The 19935-nt window shown below is 40.1% G+C and overlaps 1 protein-coding gene across 3 annotated transcripts; it reads left to right on the top strand.

Annotated features, from left to right (window-relative positions):
* The first annotated feature begins 765 nt into the window (after positions 1-765).
* WSB1 (WD repeat and SOCS box containing 1) lies at positions 766-19304 on the top strand. Of its 3 annotated transcripts, none has more exons than XM_045069967.1 (9): positions 766-1125; positions 8106-8274; positions 9110-9378; positions 10518-10649; positions 12871-12971; positions 15243-15415; positions 15945-16058; positions 16674-16726; positions 17515-17622. In XM_045069967.1, the coding sequence occupies exons 1-8, from the start codon at positions 1086-1088 to the stop codon at positions 16720-16722; spliced, it is 1047 nt and encodes a 348-aa protein (XP_044925902.1). In that variant the 5' UTR covers positions 766-1085; the 3' UTR covers positions 16723-16726; positions 17515-17622. The 3 variants fall into 3 exon arrangements, with proteins under 3 accessions (XP_044925902.1, XP_012909011.1, XP_004747100.1); XM_004747043.3 differs by lacking the exon at positions 16674-16726 and adding an exon at positions 18107-19304 and having other exon boundaries at positions 768-1125; XM_013053557.2 differs by lacking the exons at positions 15243-15415; positions 15945-16058; positions 16674-16726; positions 17515-17622 and adding an exon at positions 13844-15034 and having other exon boundaries at positions 767-1125.
* Positions 19305-19935: the final 631 nt, after the last annotated feature.

Here is a 19935-nt window from a genome sequence, read left to right on the forward strand (position 1 = left end):
AGCAACGTGGCTCTGGCCCACAGGCACTTTCATCAGCCTTGTGTGAATAGTTAGCTGCCTGCCAGAGACCTCGGTCTGAGCGGACACGACCCGGTCTGCCTCGGGAGAGGCCGGGGCAGGGCCGAGCCTTGTGGGGCCGCCAGGATGCAGGAGCAGCCAGCACAAGGCAGCGCAGGGAGGTCCCCGGGCTGGGTGGGCCGCCCGCATGCCCGGTCTCCTCGACCCTTGCAAACACCGGCCGGCCAGGTCAGGATGACCGCCGTCCGCACGGCTGGGGTTACCGCGATCGATGTTCATTCTCATCTCATTTTTTTGCATCAAGCACGTGAGGGCTGGGGAGGTGGCCAAATCGGGGTAAAATCTGAAACGTCTTTTTTGTTCATTTTGGTCCAGCCAGTTTAAATTCCACGCCATCTTTAAGCGGTGGGCCAATAGGTATTATACGATTCCCCGTTTGCCTTTTCGAAGGCATCTGAACTCAGAAATACAGACCACGCTATCGTTCCGGGGGCCGCGGAGGGGTGGAACAAAACCGAGCTAGAAGCACAGCTCGGACTCAGCGCTCCGGCCTCGGGTGGGCTGGGGATGCAGCCCGGATTCCGCCCTCGCCTCCGCGTTCTTCCTGCCCCAGCCTGTCCAGTCCTCGCAGAAACGCCCGCGCGTACCCGGCGGGGGGGCGGGGCACCGAGCCCAGACCGTCACGTCCCGAGCGTCGGGGGGCGGGGCTTCGGGCGATGGCGTCACGAGACCCCGCCCGCGCCGCCGTGCTATCTCTCCCGCGCCGCCCGCCATTTTGTCTCCAGTGTCTGGTTTGCGGTCGGCGGAGTTGAGGGGAAGCGTCTTGGTCCGTAGGCTTGAGGCCGGGAGCGGGGTTTATTGTCTGTGTTTGACTCCGTAGTTTGGTCCGAGGCCTTCGGGAGCTTTCCCGGGGGAGTCGGCAGAGGCTCCCGCTTCCGCCCCCGCCCCTCCCCTCCGTCCCCCGGTCCGGGAGGGACCGAGCCCGCGTCACGCCCCTCAGCGCTCGCCGATCCCTTCTCTATCGTTGGGTCCGCATCGCACCCCCGGAATCAGACGGTGCCCCATAGATGGCCAGCTTTCCCCCGAGGGTCAACGAGAAAGAGATCGGTGAGGAATGGGACTGTGGGTGAGGGGTGTGGTGAGCGTGCCGGGGCTGCGGAGAGGCGGGGAGTCCCCGGACGAGGAAGAGTCTAAGCGAAGAAGGGGTGAGCCGGGGCCAAGCCCTGGAGCATAGAGGAAGGAAGCGGCCCCGCTGGTGGGTGTCGCCGAGGGGTAAATGGGGTCGTCATTGCTGCAGCGTCTACTGTGCGCGAGGCTAGGAGGGAGGCGGTGGGCGGATCTTCGGGTTCGGGGCGCTCCGGACTGTGTGGCCGGGGGCGGACACCCACCCCCTGGGAGCCCCCAGTTTTCCTTTAAGGAGGAACGCGCAGGGTCATTCTCCTGGGATTCTCTAGGCGTCGAGTGGATAGGCCAGTGCTGGGCAGGTCTGGGGACGCGAAAAGTAAACTTGGGTGCTCTGAGTGTAATGAAAGGGGAGGGGTCCTCAGGTAGGTATATCAGCTATTCCTAAAGGAGAAATACGACCGAAGAGGTGCCAGCGGCCTGGAAAAAGCAGCATTTTGTTTTTTTTTTTTTTTTAAAGTAGCATTTTTTAAAAACGGCGTGGCGTTAAGGAAGGCAGCGGCTCAGGGGAGGAGACTCAATTATCTTTTCTACACAGAGGAGCGGGGAGGAGCAGAATGGTTGGGTGAATGACAGGAGTAAAGCTGTTGTATGAAAGAGCGCACTCTGAAAAGGCGGTCTAAAAACTAGTCTAGAAGCTAGCCCCTGCCACACCGAAGTCAGGGCAATAGATCCTGGAGGCTGTGCGTCAAGTCGTTGAGAGCACCTCGCATTTAAATTCGCCCTTAACGGGAAAATAACTGGAATAATTTTCGGGGGAGTTGGTGCTGTGCATTGATGGATAGGCTTAGTAAACATTGAGCTTGCCAAGTCATGTGATACATCTTAAATTATAGTTTAAAAAATAAAGACTTTGCACCCCGCCCCCCCCCCAAAAAAAAACCAGCGCCAAACTTACTGTGTTAATTAAATGAAAATTGGAAGTGGTTACTGAGCAAAGACCCTTTGCATTTCCTCTTCCTTTATGTATGCCTTTAAATATATGGAGGAGGTACTTCTAGACCAAGGGAGAAGCTAAGTAACCAGTAGGCCCTTTATCCTGTATGTGAGTTCAGTTTTATATCTAGAGACAGTTATCTTAGAATTCTGGACTTTAGTTCTCTTAAGGATAAGGTTAAATGGCAGGTTAGGAATGGCAGGTTAGGAGGGGACTTTAGCCCAGTTTCTTATAACTGTTTTACATACACAGGGAAGGGGCGCCTGGGTGGCTCAGTGGGTTAAAGCCTCTGCCTTTGGCTCAGGTCATGGTCTCAGTTCCTGGGATCTGCCCGGCAGAGCCCCGCATCCGGCCCTCTGCCTGCCTGCCTGCCTCTCTGCCTACTTGTGATCTCTTGTCAAATTTATTTATTTATTTAAAGGTTTAAATAAATCTTTAAAATTTAAATCTTTAAATAAATAAATACACAGGGAAAATAAAATTCATGCCTACTTTTTATTTTAACTGTATTTTAAGACTAGTAAGTAGGTGCTGAGTCGAACATGGAACCCAGAAGTTCTTTAGTCCAGTGGAGTCCAGTGGGCTTTTTTCCTCCTCTGCTCCGCGATAGTATCACAGATAAGTGATCTGCCTTTCATTTATCTGTTTTACTTTATCTTGATGAATCATTTTGAAAACTTTCCAGTCCTGCCTTCCAGTGGCTGAGTAGAGCTTCTGAGCATACCTGAATAAGGTAGAAGAACCAGCCACACTAAGTAATAGCCTTTTCAGTTAACGTTTTTCATATTTAGTAACATCTCAGTGTTATTTGCTGGCTGTAGTATAAAATTATTAGGCAGGTCCCAAATATCTGAAAGAACCTCGGCCTTTTCTAAGCTTTCGAACCACCCCCATCAGCCCTTTTTTTTGTTTCTTTCTTTGGAAGTACCATTTGGATACAGAGTTAAACAGTAATATCTCTGTGTAGCTTTGTAACTTTCAGTAAGAACTTAGCTTTTCCCCCTTTTTTTCCTTGAGTATTAATTATAGCTCTTCCGTTTATCAAGTGCTGAAAGAGGAGAGGCAAGATTCCTAGACTGATTAAAGAAGTCTTGTGAGACAGGGAGTACTGCCTGGAGCTGCTGCCCTCTTTCACAAGGCACTACCACAGATCCTCCCTTTCTGGTTATGAAATTGCAGAGAGGAATGTGAAGAAGGAGCTAAATCTGGTTCATTCGGTTCAGCAGTAACTCAGTGTATTACTACTGTACAGATAATTGTATTTTATGGCTGAGTTCCCATGGCAGGCAGCTTTTCCCTTATACAAGGTCATTAAATCATGTATCTCTTACGATACTCATATTAAACAGCTGCAGGTCATAAAGGTTTAACTTAAAAAAAATTTTTTTTCAAAGCACTTCATTATGACCTTGTGCTACTTGATAATATTGTATCTGAATGAGTGCTTGAATCATTTGATGGCAGAGATCATTGGGGGAGGGGGAGAAATCACTTGATGTGCCTGTTAACAAGCAAGGAAACCCCAAGTTAATTGCTAATACTTGTGACAGTATAGCATTTATTTATTTGGTAATTTTTTTTTTTAAAGATTTTATTTATTTATTTGACAGACGGAGAACAAAAGTAAGCAGAGAAGCAGACAGAGAAGTGGGCAGAGAGAGGAGGAAGCAGGCTCCCTGCTGAGCAGAGAGCCAGATGCAGGGCTCAATCCCTGGGCTCTGGGATCACGACCTGAGCCGAAGGCAGAGGCTTTAACCCACTGAGCCACCCAGATACCCCTTTCTTGGTAGTTTTAAAATAATGACCCCATTTCTTGAATGTCTATGTGTTTAAGAATAAATTAGCTTTTTAGTTCATGGTCTTTGTTATTTGAAACAATTTTTGGTTGTTAATTTCCACCTTTAAACCAGAGGAGTTTTGTGAGTGTGGTCAAGGTAAAAGAAAAATGGAGTGATGCTAAAGTACAGAGTAAAAAAAAGTGTCTTTTGTGGGAAAGTTAATCTTGCTTGCTAAAGGAGTGGTGTGTTCTAGTCTGATTAACCAGATGTTTTTAAGTTGAATACAAGGGCCAGTCTTCTATTTTTTTGAGAAAGAAATTATAAGAATATACTCATCAAGTTTAGCTAGGGGTTTTCTCTTGAAGATGATGCTTGGGTTTTTTGGCTGAAAAAAATTTTTTTTCCAGTTGAATTTTAAAACTTGTTTCCCTGACTCCCAAACTTTCTTTTTCCTTCAAAAGATAGGATTAAACAGAAACCCAAGTTATATTTAAAAAAAAAAAATTTAGGCAGGGGTTGCAAATTCAGGAATCAGGCACATGAACTACCATGGTGAGATTAACCATCTATGTGTGTGGCCTTGGAGGACTATAAGGAAAAGCAATATAAGGAACAGCAAGCCCTTCCAAAAAAATCATTTGTAGGGGCGCCTGGGTGGCTCAGTGGGTTAAGTAAGCTTCTGCCTTCAGTTCAGGCCATGATCTCAGGGTCCTGGGATCGAGCCCAGCATCAGGGGAGCTTGCTTTCCCCTCTCTCTCTGCCTGCTGCTTTGCCTATTTGTGATCTCTCTGTCAAATAAATAAAAGCTTAAAAAAAAATTTTTTTTTTAAATCATTTGTATATTTCCAAAAAAAAAAAAGGAAAAAAGGGAAATCATTCTGCAGGCATATAAGGGTCACTGGTTTGTGGATTTTATGTTAAAGTCATGTAACTGCTGGTGAAAATAATGTCACTTTATGCTTTATGGATACACTTGGGGTGGGAAGTAGGTGGGGGTTCTGCTCCTTTGATCAAACCACACCTGAGGTGATGTGTTTAGTTCAGGGTGCCACTTTTATGAAGACCATTACCAACTGGAATTTCTCCAGAGAAGTGTTGTAGGCAAAGGTAGGGAATGGACTTGAAACCATGTAATCTAAGGAGTGATTGAAAGGCCTATGGCAGTTTATTTATTTATAAATGAAAAGATTTACTTGCTGATGTCATGGCTTTCTTCAGTATATGACTGTCATGTGAGAGCAGGATTAGGCTTACTCTCTTAGGTCAGAACCAGGACTGAGTGGGTCGAGTGGCAAGGAGAGAGCACAAAGAGAAAGGGAGAGCCCAAAGGCAGGGAGGAAGATTTATTTTTTTGTTAAAGGATTTTATTTATTTGAGAGAGAGCACAAAGGGAAAGCAGACTCCTCACTGAGCAGAGAGCCCAACGGGGGGATCCATCCCAGGACCCTGGGGTCATGACTGGAGCCAAAGGTAGACAGACACTCAACTGACTGAGCCACCCAGGCACCCTAGGAGGAAGATTTTTGAGTCATCAGAAAGAAAATTTTTGATAATGTCAGCTCCACAAAAACAGAGTAAGCCTTATTAGGTATTCATATTTCTGAATATCATAGAAAAAATAGGTCTCAATTTTGTTTTACTTTTTACATATATATTTTTGGATTTTATTATTTTTGAGTACTCTACACTCAACATGAGGTTCAGACCCACAACCCCGAGATCAGCAGTCACATGTTCTGCTGACTCAGCTAGCCAGGCGCCCCTGCTTTACTTTTTATCTTTATTTTTATTTTATTTATTTATTTGACAGAGATCACAAGTAAGCAGAGGGGCAGGCAGAGAAAGAGGGGGAAGTAGGCTCCCCGATGAACAGAGAGCCTGATGTAGGACAGGACCCTGAGATCATGCATGACCTGAGCTGAAGGCAGAGGCTTAACCCACTGAGCCACCTAGGGTCCCCTGTTTTACTTTTTAAACCATAGCTTGTTTGTTAATGTATCAAAAACTTGGAGAAGGAAATGTTGAAATCCTTTAAGAATGGGAACTTATACATGTGCTTTTATATTCACTCAGTAAATATTTACTGATCACCTGTCATATGCTAGGTGCTCCACTGACTGTTGACAGAGCACACATTGAGACTTGAAGTGTCACCTGAACTAGTACATGGGGGGCCGGTGTAGGTATATATCTGCTTTAGCAATAAGAGCGTAAGTGGTTCTTATTTGAACTGCAATACATAGGATATATGTAGTTTGGTTGTTGGGAAGTTTAAATCCAAAACCTAAAAATAGTTAGCCAGCACTGAATAGAAAGTAGCGAAACTAAAGAGATACTAATTTATACCTGAAAAGGAAGAGTAGCAAAATTTGAAATCAAGACCAGCCCAAGGGGCGCCTGGGTGGCTCAATGGGTTAAGGGCTCTGCCTTCGGCTCAGGTCATGATCCCAGAGTCCTGGGATGGAGCCCCGCATCGGGCTCTCTGCTCAGCAGGGAGCCTGCTTCCTCCTCTCTCTGCCTGCCTCTCTGCCTACTTATGATCTCTGTCTGACAAATAAATAAATAAAATTAAAAAAAAAAAAAAAAAGACCAGCCCAAGAGAGCAGTGGTGATACAGTGAGTGTTAAAGATTCTTTACCCAAGTTGAGGAAATTCTGGCCAAGTTTGCATACACAAATGTATAGTAAGAGCTTGTTGATAAACTTCTTGTTAAATGCGAACGAAAAGTCTCTGTACTCTGGAAATGTGCCAGTTTTTGTTATGGATGATAAATATAGGTACCCTTTATTTTCTTTCAAGATTTTATTTATTTGAGATTAAGCACATGAGTGAGAGAGCACAAGCAGGGGGAGCTGAAGAGGGAGAGGGAAAAGCAGATTTCTATGGAGCAGGGCACCTGGATGGGCTCTTCCAGGACCTGAGTCAAAGGCAGCCGCTTAACTGACTGAGCCACCCAGGTGCCCCTAAATTTAAGTAGTCTTAATTAAATTAAAAACATGAGATTGTTTATTCTCTGTCCTTAAAAAACAAAAGAATTACTTCCATTTTTGGTCAGTTTATGGCCCACTATTAAGATGTTTGAGGATCACAAATGTAATACATTTTAAAACAGCAATTGGGAGATTGTACTAAATAATCATTAAGTCCTTTCTAGTTCTAGGAATTTTATGACTCTTTGTGACCTGGGCCTGAAAAAATACTCATGTTGGGGCGCCTGGCTGTCTCAGTTAGTGGAGCATGTGACTCTTGGTCTTGGGGTTGTGACTTCAGGCCCCTCATTGGGTTTGGAGGTAACTTTAAAAAGTCTTAAAAAGGGGCGCCTGGGTGGCTCAGTGGTTTGGGCTGCTTCCTTCGGCTCGGGTCATGATCTCAGGGTCCTGGGATCGAGCCCCGCATCGGGCTCTCTGCTCTGCAGGAAGCCTGCTTCCCTCTCTCTCTCTCTCTCTCTGCCTGCCTCTCTGCCTACTTGTGATCTCTGTCTGTCAAATAAATAAATAAAATCTTTAAAAAAAAAAAAAGTCTTAAAAAAAAAAGAATATCATGTTTAAATAGACCACTTAATATTGCTTTCCTTTGAATAATGATAAACTATTGTATTTTATAGTGGTTTGTGGTTTTTGAAAATTACAAACTTATTGGAAGATACTTTCCTTATAAAGTGAGTTTGGCCTGTTGCATTTTAGATGTCAGTAATTTGATGAAAACATAAGGCAGTGCAAAAGTCAGTAGTTGAGTAATTGCTAACCCTGATATTACAGTACCTTAACCAGGGCTTTCTTTTTTAGATTTTACTTATTTATTTGACAGAGATTACAAGCAGGCAGAGAGACCGGCAGAGAGAAAGAGAGGAGGAAGCAGGCTCCCTGCTGAGCAGAGAGCCCTGATGCAGGGCTTGATTCCTGCCATGACCTGAGAGGAAGGCAGAGGCTTTAACCCACTGAGCCACTGGTGCCCCTTAACCAGGTTTTTTAATTGAAGCTTTCTAAACAAGCTCTTGGGTGGGGAGATGTTGGAAAACCATTTTATCAAAACTTGAAGATAGTTATTATCATTAAGGGTAGAAATCAGAACTCCTTAGACCTTGTATGCATCGAAACTCAATGAAGTTGAGAGTCCCAAATTAATATTGAGGAAGTCTCAGATTCATTATCGGTTATATGTGACATCCTGTGTATCTTTTCTTCTTTTAGTGAGATCACGTACTATAGGTGAACTTCTAGCTCCAGCAGCTCCCTTTGACAAGAAATGTGGTCGTGAAAATTGGACTGTTGCTTTTGCTCCAGATGGTTCGTACTTTGCTTGGTCACAAGGACATCGTACAGTAAAGCTTGTTCCCTGGTCCCAGTGCCTTAAGAACTTGTAAGACTCTCTTCTAATTTGTATATTGTATGTCTTTGTAGAATTTACTGTTATCTGTGTGGAGTAATAGAAAGATTGTGATACTTAAGTTTTTCTTTCTAGTGTAAGGTATTGTAAGTGTATCCTAATCATAAGCTGAATATATTTATTGGAAAATTTGTGGGAAGAATTGTTTGGCCTTTTATGTTATGGACTACTTTCTCAGATGCTTTTGTGTCTTTGTATTAAAAAGCAGATTACTGGTTTCTTGGTAGTGTCTATATTGCCTTATGCAAGGGAAGATGACCTTTTGTTATGTGACACTTTTTGAATTTCACGACATTTTATTAGATAACAGCAGTATGCTGATCGTGTAATTAATTATTTTTATGTACTTAAAATTCATCTGCTTGGATTTGTTTATTTGTTGAAAGTTTTTAAAAAATATATATTAAATTTAATCTCACCCTTTTTGTGTCTAGTTGACCTTTATATAAATAATCTTAAGTTAAGCAGGTTTTTTGTTTTGTTTTTGCTTGTTACACTTACTTTAGGTTAGCTAAAGGAGTCCTCATTGATTATAGTGGTTCTGAGGAAAATTTTGACACAAAGAAATTATACATTGCTTAATGTTAAACTTAATCTCAGCAACTGAAGATGTCTTTTAGTTTGAATTTATTTGGTCCTACCCTCATAGCTAATTGCAAATATCTCCTTCCCATCCATAGAATTCTATTGTTATTCAGTATCATTATGGTAATAATTGAGGTTATTTTAACAAACATTTATCATTTAGTATCTGCAGGAATCCAGAGTTCATAATAATAGATGTCAATCTGACCTTTTTTCCCCTCAGTCTCTTGCATGGCACCAAGAATATCACCAATTCAAGCGGTTTGAGATTGTCAAGACAAAATAGTGATGGTGGTCAGAAAAATAAACCTCGCGAACATATTATAGACTGTGGTGACATAGTCTGGAGTCTTGCTTTTGGATCTTCGGTTCCAGAAAAACAGAGTCGCTGTGTCAATATAGAATGGCATCGATTCAGATTCGGACAGGATCAGCTGCTCCTTGCCACAGGATTAAACAATGGGCGTATCAAAATATGGGATGTATATACAGGTACAGGGCCATAGTTTGAAAAGCAAACCTGATTATTTTGTGATGCAGGGCATCTCTCATAGGCACTAGAAGATAAGATTTGAGATATTAACTTGCTGAAAAGCAAGAATTGATGCTATGAATGTGTCCTTATGATTGGCCTACATAGCATCTTCTGCTCATGGTTTTATTTTATGAGTAGAGTTCTCACTGCTTGGTCACTCTTCAGAGAATATTACAGTAAGAAGGTCGTGTCTAAGGAATAAACATTAATCTTAATTTTTAATCCTTAATTTAATTTATAAATTAATAATTTAGTTTATGACTCAGATGGCAGGGTGTTTTTTTTTCATTACATACTTTTTCAGTTGATAGCTTGGAGGCTTTCAATGCAAATCTGGTTTTTAAATTGTCTAACCTTTGGAAGTTTTAGTGACATTGTATTTAAAGTTTAACCAGATAGGTTCAGAAGGTAAATTCTTTGGGCAGTTAAAAGTGAACTTGATAGTTCTGGCTGATGGTATGTACTTAAAAATTTGAAGACATTTTTTAAAATGAGCGGGAAAACTAGGTACAGTAGAACACCGCAAGTGATGCTACTATTGAATGAGGACAGTGAGTCAGTAAATTTGGATTCTTGAAAAAATTGAAGGAACGCACATAGATTTTCATAGAAAACAAAACTCTCAATATTAGATGCATAAAGCATATTTTTTCACTGATTATTATTGAAAATTTAGGTTGTTGCGAGATAACATTAATCTTTTGGGGAGTTGGACAGTCTTAGTAATCCAAGGCCAAGGAAAAGAAAAGGGAAAATTTGGTTTTATGTTAAAATCATACTGTACAAAGATTTAAAAATGATAATGTGGGTTTTCCTGATGGTAAATTAACTTCTTTGCATTTCAGGAATTTTCTCTAAGCTGATCTAATAAATTTAGGTTTTGTTACTCTGGAAATAATCCATTTTACAACTGTGTAAATAGAGAATCTTTAAAGGTGATAGTAAAAGCACTATTAAGTCACTTTATGCTTGGGAGACTAAGGAGGTGACAAGTATTTCTGCATGTATATATAATTTTTTATGGTGAAGAACCCTATTTTAAAGAGAAGCTGATAAAAATTAACATTGTCTTTTTTCCCTCTTCCATTGGATTTAGGAAAACTCCTCCTTAACTTGGTAGATCATACTGAAGTGGTCAGAGATTTAACTTTTGCTCCAGATGGGAGCTTGATCCTAGTATCAGCTTCAAGAGACAAAACTCTGAGAGTGTGGGACCTGAAAGATGATGGTATGTCTTTTTTACAAGCTGTGAAACAGAATGAGTTTCTTAACACCATTAATGAGAGATGCCAAGAAGTGTCGATCATTTGGGGTGTTTGAGTTTAAAAGTGGCCTGTGATCAAAGTTTGCTCTTATCTTTTAATTGGTTTGGTCCCTTCCCTTGTGCAGATCAAATGCAACCATAAATGTGACCCAGAACAGGAACCAGCAGTTACTCTAAACAATCTTATATTACTCAGAAACTAACCACACAGATCTGTATCAGCTATATGAGGACAAAATCTGGGTCATTTTTAGGTTTTTATAAATGAACTGGTCTGCGTTTATTTCCTTCATCTTAGGGAAGGTGGTTAACTTCATTTGCTTAGCAAAAATTTAAGTAGGTCTCGAAGTTATATATAATTTAGTAATCTAATAAAATTTAGATTAAGACATTTATATACCAGGATTTATAACTAAAAGCTTATAAGCATAATAATAAGTTGGATAGGTTAAGTAAGTAATTACTGAAAGACTTGCTATCCAATATAATGAAAGGTATGTTAGGGACCCCTGGGTGGCTCAGTTAGGTGGCTGCCTTTGGTTCAGGTCATGATCCCAGAGTCCTGGGATCAAGTCCCATATTGGGTTCCCTGCTCATCAGGAAGCCTGCTTCTCCCTCCACCTGCTCCCCCTGCTTGTGTGCTCGCTCGCTCTCTCTCTCTCTCTCTCTCTCTCTGACAAATAAAAATCTGTAAATAAAAAGGTAAATAAAAGGTATGTTAGTGTTAAGTACCTGAAACTTTGTTAATTGCAGTGCTTAGAAAGTTTGGAGAGTCTACCTCATTTAAGAGGACCAGAGATGAGCATCTCTTTCTGCTTCTTAGCCGCTAATGAGAAAGATTACAGTTTTAGCTAACACCTTATATTTAAGATCTGATAGTGCTCTAAGAGCCTCAGGCTCAAGGTTAAGGTCTTGCTTAGAAGTATTGCTGACTTAAACTGAAGGTAGTAGAAAACAAAAGTCTGGGGTTTGGAGACTTGATCCAGCTGATGGGCTATAACCATTGCCTGATAAAATAATACGCTTGTCTTACCAAATCATGACCGGACCTCCTTTGCATCTTAGTGTTCTCTGAATTTTTGGCTGTTGAGGGGTGGAGAGATCCCAACAGTTAAAATAGTTTGGTGGTTAAATTTTTATTTTCTTTTGCATATCAAATGCTACTTGCTTTCTCAACACATTTTTTTTTTAAGATTTTATTTATTTATTTAACAGAGATCACGAGTAGGCAGGGAGGCAGGCAGAGAGAGAGAGGAGGAAGCAGGCTCCCTGCTGAGCAGAGAACCCAATGCAGGGCTTGATCCCGGGACCTGGGATCATGACCCAAGCCGAAGGCAGAGGCTTTAACCCACTGAGCCACCCAGGTGCCCCTCAACACATTTTCAGTTGTGTGCATATGTTTTAAGAATGCAGACTCAGGGGCACCTGGGTGGCTCATTTGGTTAAGCATCTGACTCTTGATTTCAACTCAGGTCATGAACCTCAGGGTTGTGAGATTGAGCCATCCATTGGGCTCCATGCTGGGGCATGGAGCCTGCTTGGGATTCTCTCTCCCTCTCTCCTTTCCACCCCTCAAAAAAAAAAAAAAAAAAAAAATACGAATTCAGTAAAATATAAACTCAAGAGAGTTGGGACTTAGTCTTATTCATGGCTGTCTCCTCAGTGCCTGACATGTAGGCATTCAGTAAGTATTTGTAAAATTAAGAATTAAAATATCTGTAGACATAATTGTGTGCTTTAGATATAATGCACAGGGGCTTTGGAATGGAATGTAGGTTATCAGAAAGGAAGGATGAAAGGCATTTTGAAGTTGTTCCTCAGGTCTCAGCCTTGAAGTGTTCGAGTTCCTTCATTTGTAGAATAAATGTATTAAAAGAATTCTATCTTCTATAGGTGAAGGGTCAGCAGACTTTTCCCTAAAGCGCCAGATGGCAACTGTTTTAGGCTCGTGCACCATGCTGTCTCTGCCTTAGTTATCTCTGCCACTGTAGCACAACATAAACACATGGGCATGATTGTGTTCCAGTAGAACTTTTACAAAATAAGCAATTGGTTTATATCCAACCCTAGTTACAGATAAGTCACTGCTGCTATAGAATTTTGTGATCTGTGATTCTGCCATTTTTGAAATGCTGCTCATTTGAAGTGAACTCTAAGGTTAACACAGGTATTTCTTTTTGTTCAGGAAACATGATGAAAGTATTGAGGGGCCATCAGAACTGGGTGTATAGCTGTGCATTCTCTCCTGACTCTTCTATGCTGTGTTCAGTGGGAGCCAGTAAAGCAGTATGTATCAAAGTTCTTGTACATTCATTGTGAACTGGATTGTAATGATGTGTGCATAATCATTTTAAATCTTAAGTAATCTGTTAAATCTGTGCTCGGTGTCATGAATATCTTAAGTATTTTATTTCATGATGGAGAATTTGCATGAGGGAAATTAAATCTAGTATTGATTGTGGAGTGAGAAATTGGATTGCTTTTAGTCAGCAATAATATTCATAAAGTAAGGGGTATGTCAAATTTACTTTTTCAAAGATCTGGGAAACTTTATGTGCTATAGTAAAGTTTATGTGCTATAGAAGAGATCTAGTCCAAATGTTAAGACATTCCCGCTAATTCTTCTCTGTTGTTCTATTTTTTTTGTCCAGTTTGCTGTTTAAAAAGTTTTGATTCCCAGCTGGTCCTGGACATTTAACTGAAAAAAAGTAACTTAAAAATCTAATAATAAAAATAGCATTCATGTATATGTAGAGTGAATTATATATGAAATTGACAAGGTCTGTCTGGCATAGCATACCTGTGGACAGATTAAGTATAAAGTAACTCTTGAGAGGGTTATGCTTTTTAATGAACTCTTAGTTGTCTGCCAGCTCATAGTGTAGTTAAAGAGATCTTACTAGCTTCAGATGTTTATGAAAAATGGTGGAGTCCAAATCTGTGGGGTATTCAGAATACACTCTGAATTACTGGGGGTGGGAGGCTGGTTTTAAATGCATTTTATTTAGCCAAGAAGTATGTTAAAATAATAGTTGGAAATGTTAGAAGTTTAGGAAAAAAGTATTCAGTTCTTTAAAATCATAAGAACAAAGCTGGATATTGACATTGCTATTTTAGGCTGTGTGTTTTCCATATGCTTCTTGCTTTCCCTGTCACAGGTGGTGGCAGCAATATTGGTGTGATTGAGGTTATGCTGGCACCACTCGCACACAGGCGCACAATGGTGTTAGCTGGGCAGAAAGAGTGGCATCTCTGGCTACCGGGCTGGGGGCGACCTTTACCATAGGATGAAGTAACCTTGCATTCGGCTGCAAGGTGTACTGTACGTACACAGGTGCTGGTCGATGTCCACTTTCTGCTTTTCTTTCTTTCTTTTTTTCTTTTTTAAAGTGATTTCCCCCGCAGTGAAACCCACTGACTCCAAGTAAATTGATCTTCCAGTCTCGTGGAATTGGGAGTCTGACATGTGAAACCAATTTAATGTAATGTAATTGGCTTTCAGATGGTTTCTCTGTGCTATTTTTTGGAATTCTTTGAGATGTTAGAGATACAGTAAGACTTTGATCCAACTTAAAATTTGTATTTTTCTCTGGATCAACTTAAAATTTGTATTTATTTTTCTTTGGAAGTAAAAATATTGTGTCTGTGCAGAAAAAAAGTAGCAAAAAGGATTGCTTTATTCCAAGAGGAGAGATTCTCTTATTAGGATTGTTGTAAACCTCCAAGCTTGTATTTAATACAACTAGACTGAAGTAAACATTTAAATCCTATTCAGAACTATTCTGCACAGTCTGAGTATTGATCTTAAAGAATCAAAAACTATGCGTAAACTTGTACTAAAGTAATTTAAATGTTTTATACTTAAAATGACTAATGATTGTGGTCTGTTTGGGAAATAAGATTGGCAAATTTGATTCACAGACATGTTATTAATTGTAATATTTTCATAAGTTAGTCTTTTCATTTTGTAATGTGGTTTAACATCCTTGTTGTTTGCCAAAGAAATTTCATTTGGCTGTGAAAATTCTCTTTGCTTGCAGTATCTGTTTCTCTTCCTAGGCTCACGTTGGTGACCCAAGCCTATTGTAAACAAGTGATTATCTCAAAGGGAGATGCCAATGGAGTAACAATTTGTTAACATTACATTTTCTGTCTGTATATTTTTTAAAAATTTGGTAGTTTCTGGAAAAAAAAAGAAGGGGGTTTGTAGTACTTAACCCTATTTATTTCTGTATATATTTTAGTTAATTAGTTTTTGGAATAAATGGATTTCAGTATAACTTTGTGGTTAAAAATTGCATTGCCTTTTTTATGTTTAGGCTTATTTTTAAATTAACATTTAACAGAAACATTTGAAATAGAATTTGCATGTCTACTTTAATTAACTTAAAGACTGATTTTTAATCTGGCTATGACACTGAGCATACATATTCTTTTAATTCATAATTTATAATGTTTAATATAATGTTAATTAAATTTAGTTATTTTAGATTAAGTTGTGCCATTTTGTCCTCTGTGTGTCTGAATGAAGCTATAACATTTGCCTTTTTATTGCAGGTTTTCCTTTGGAATATGGATAAATATACCATGATACGGAAACTAGAAGGACACCACCATGATGTTGTAGCTTGTGACTTTTCTCCTGATGGAGCATTACTGGCTACTGCATCTTATGACACTCGAGTATATATCTGGGATCCACATACTGGACACATTGTGATGGAATTTGGGTGGGTACAGCATGAATTAGTTGTTGTCTGTGGTTCATCTCTGGCTGTTAGTATAACTTATAAGAAACTACATGAATGATTGGAATCACTAACATGTGAGACTTAAAATTGTAGTCTGTCAATAGTTCTAAATTTCAGTATTATTTAAGTCCTTGAATAATAAGAACTTTAGATAAAAACTCTAAAAACAAATTTGGCTCTCTTGATAGAGATCATGTTATTGTCATTAGACAGTATCTGACTCTGTAGAAGTGATAATTATATTTAGAGTTTCATGTCAAGGTTTTTGAAAAACAGTTGAAAATGACATTGGAGTTAATCTTAGTGTCTTAAACCACATTGTGAAAAGAAGATTAGTAATTCTTTTAAGGTTCCTTTAATTTAATTTGAATCCGCTCTGCTCAGTCTCCTCAGCTGTGGTCATTAAGGCCTCTTCAAACATTATTCAGAGACAGATATATTTTGTACAGGGGTAGTTTTGCTTCTTGAAGTGACTCATTTTCACCTGAAAACATGTATTTGACCTCAGGCACCTGTTTCCCCCACCTACTCCAATATTTGCTGGAGGAGCAAATGACCGATGGGTACGATCTGTGTCTTTTAGTCATGATGGACTGCATGTTGCAAGCCTTGCTGATGATAAGTAAGTGTGTGAATTATAGTTTGACCTGTTTATTGTCTTCTAAAGATTTACTTTCATCTTTCTACTTACTGGAAACATTTTCAAGGCTTAAAAAAAAAATCTTTCTGTAGTGTGGGTTTTAGTGTCCTGTTTCTCCAGACAAGACTTTGAGAGATGTGTGTCTTAAAGAATTTTGGCCTGAAGAAGAGGAATTGTACAAGCTAAAGATAATCCATGCCTTTCCCTGTGTTTCTTGTGTGTTAGCTAGTGTAGGCAAACTTGGTCTTTTTTTCAGTAATATCTTGTAAAGGTTGAAGCAGAATGACATTTTCAAAGTGAAATAAATGGTAAAAGCAGAGTGACTTGTGTCCACTGCTTTTGAGGCTACAAGATGAAATGTCACATGAGTGAGGTGTACTACGTATTGGTATGAAGCAGAACCTAAGTAGCACCATTCCTTTTGCTCATGCTTTTATTATACAATGTGTATGGTATACAGCATTAATTAATTTGGTCACATTAATTCAGAAAGTGAGTCACTGTTGTCTTTCCAGAACAGAGAAAGTGTTGTTTTGTTTGTTTTTTTGTTTGTTTTTGTTTTTTGTTTTTGCCAGCAATCACTGTTTCTCTGTTCAGATTTGAATATCCAGTCTCTGCTGTTTCTAGACACCTTCTACCTATCTGAAAAGGTCAGCCCCATCCTTGGGTGCCCCAGCTGCCCCAAAAGTCGGAGGTGCATGCCCTCCGTTTTGTTTGTTTGTTTAAGTTGTTTATTTATTTCGTTTACATTATTTATTTATTTATTTATTTGACAGCGATCACAAGTAGGTGGGGGTGGGGGGGTGGGGGAGCAGGCTCCCTCCTAAGCAGAGAGCCTGATGCAGGGCTTGATCCCAGGACCCTGGGATCATGACCTGAGCCGAAGGCAGAGGCTTAACCCACTGAGCCACCCAAATGCCCCTGAAAAGGTTTTTTAAATGTGTTGGGAAGAGAGTAAAACCCTTTTTGCCTTTTGGAAAAATAAGATTGGCAGATCTTGATTCACAGACATGTTGTTAATTGCAGTATTTTCATAAATTAGTCTTTTCATTTTGTAATGTTACATAATGTTAATGTTAACATCCTTGTTTGCCGAAGAAATTTCATTTGGCTTTGCAAATTCTCAGATATTGAGTATAAGGAGAAGGATTCTGCTTGCGACCATTATGGATCTGAACACTGGGAAGGGAAGGCAGCCATGCATTATAGTCTCTTAAGTGTGAGTTGATCCAAATTACTGATTGGTATAGGCTAGAAAATACTTCATAAAGCAAGTTAGAGTAATTGAGTTAGAGTAATTGCTTGCTGCAGTGACTGTGTGTATCTGTGTGGTGTGTATTTTATGACTCAGAGTGGCATTTTTTGTCTGAAGTATTGATGTTGCTTTTACCTTAAATATCCTGCTAGATACTCAATGGATAATTTATTTCCTTTCTAGAATGGTGAGGTTCTGGAGAATTGATGAGGATTATCCAGTTCAAGTTGCACCTTTGAGCAATGGTCTTTGCTGTGCCTTTTCTACTGATGGCAGTGTTTTAGCTGCTGGGTAAATTGGTTTTTCTATTTTCTTTAAGAGGCAGTTTAATTTAAGGTGGCTTTTATTTTATTTTTCAGATTTCATTTATTTATTTGACAGGGAGAGAGGGAGGAAGGGCAGAAGGGACAGGCAAAGGGAGAAACAGGGTCCCTGCACAGCAGGGAGCCGGATGGGGGACTCCATCCCAGGCTCCTGAGATCATGACCCAAGCCAAAGTCCAATGCTTAACCGACTGGCCAGCCAGGTGCCCTGAGGTGGCTTTTAGTCAAAGCAGCCAGTTTCTATTATCACTAAGTCTTCCATAAGGGTTTCTTACAATACTGTTATGTTGTCATAAAGAAGATCATTGGTTCGTCTTCCTTAATTAGGTTTTAGTGTGTAGTTTGTGACTGTCATACACAGCCTTGGATGTTAGTTGTTTGAGCTATAGGATGCTGAAATATGTGTATGAAGGTGACTGAGTTTGTGATGTTTTTTGTTGTTTTCTGTTTAGGACACATGATGGAAGTGTCTATTTCTGGGCCACTCCGAGGCAAGTCCCTAGCCTTCAACATTTGTGTCGCATGTCGATCCGGAGAGTGATGCCCACCCAAGAGGTCCAGAAGCTACCGATTCCTTCCAAAGTTTTGGAGTTTCTCGCCTATCGTCTCTAGAGGGCTCTGTTTTCCCTCGTCCTAGGGTCTGACAGAGCACACTTGACACAAACCTCAAGCTTGACTGACTTCAAGTATCTGTTTTTCAAGGTTTAGAAGACTTATTTAATTTGATACATTCTTGTGCATTTTGATCATTTGAGCATATTAAAATATTATTTATAGACTATAGGAGAACTGTTTCCGGACATATCAAATGTAAATTTTTTTTTTTTTCTAAAATTTAACTGTGAAACCATATACATACATGTATATATTTAGATAAAAGCTGCTATGTGTTGAATGGACACTTCTGCTTTTTTAACTTTTAGTTCCAACATGTATATACTGCTTCAGTAGAGCTGCAATACCTAGCTTCAATATAAAATGGAAGGAATTTTTTTTATTCTGGGCCACTGAGTTCGATGGTAAATACTGGCTGAAGAAAGCTGGTTCCTGATTTTTAAAAATGCAAATTTGGTTGCGGGTGGGAGGAGTCAGGCATCTGATCTGCAGGTAAAACCCACAGGGAAAGGATCTTATTTTCTTTAGGAATGGCATCCGAGAGGTAGAATTTGAATGTGACATTATTAAATAAAAACAGCCAGGTATAACTAGGAAAAGGGTGTGTGTGTGTGTGTGTCCATCCCGCATTGTCCCCCCCCCCAATAACTATATAACCATTGCTGCGGGCCTTAATTTTGGAAAGCAGCTTGCTACTTTAACCCCGTGATATAAAGTATTACCAATTTTAGTCAATTTGAAAATTCCATCTACTGTATTATTGGTAAATATTTTGTTATTTGTACTAAGGGACAATTTAAAAACCATGGTTTTGCTTTTTTATTTTTATTTTTATGTTTTTTTACATGTATCATGTTTCTGCAGGGGGTAATATTGGTGATTTGCCAAAGAGAAGCAATCCAGTGTATCTGCTTTTGCCTTCTGTTATTTATCTTACCTGCAGATATTAAGAATGTATGCATTATGTAAAATGCTTGATTATATATTTTTGAGTTTTTTTAATTAAAGACTTGTTAAAAAAACAAACAAACAAACCCACTCTTGTAAACATTTCTTAAGTATGTTGAAAAGTTCTGTACTTTTGTGTGTCTCCAATGTAAGACTGAGGCAAATTAAGCAAAAAGGGTAATGAATTGCACGAGTACTAGTGATTAAGAGTTAATGCTTCATAAATGCAGCCACTTTTATGGTGATTTGTTCTGGGAGAACTGTTGTAGTAATTAATACTTCAGAAGCACAGAAAATCCCCTCTGCAGTGCTGTGCCAAGGAGCCAGCCCCAGGAGTTCCACTGGCCACCCCAGGCACTGAGGTCTCCTGTGGTCTACCCAGGTAGCTAGGGGTTCTGCTCAAGAAGGGGGCAGCTCCCTTCGGGCCTGGCTGCCATCCTGCTTCCAGGCCAACTCCTGCCTCCAGCTTTCTCCTCCCACCCCCACTCCCCAGCCTCCTTTCTACTCAATGGGTTTAGCCACTGGTGCTTTGAAGCCTTTTGTTTTTATAAGATGGTTTTTGCAAGGGACCTTGCAAGGCAGGGAGCGTCCCTGGTTTCTGTGTAGGTGGGTTCATTAAAAATAAATTAATTGATCAATAAATAAGAGCACAGAAAAGCTCTGGAACAAGGGGAAATAACTGTTGAGCAGAAGAAAAATCTTTTAGGGGAAGCTACAG

This window comes from Mustela putorius, unplaced genomic scaffold (genome assembly GCF_011764305.1).
Source record: "Mustela putorius furo isolate JIRA1106 unplaced genomic scaffold, ASM1176430v1.1 tig00003962_pilon_pilon_pilon, whole genome shotgun sequence".
In the NCBI taxonomy this organism is placed as follows: Eukaryota; Metazoa; Chordata; class Mammalia; order Carnivora; family Mustelidae; genus Mustela; species Mustela putorius.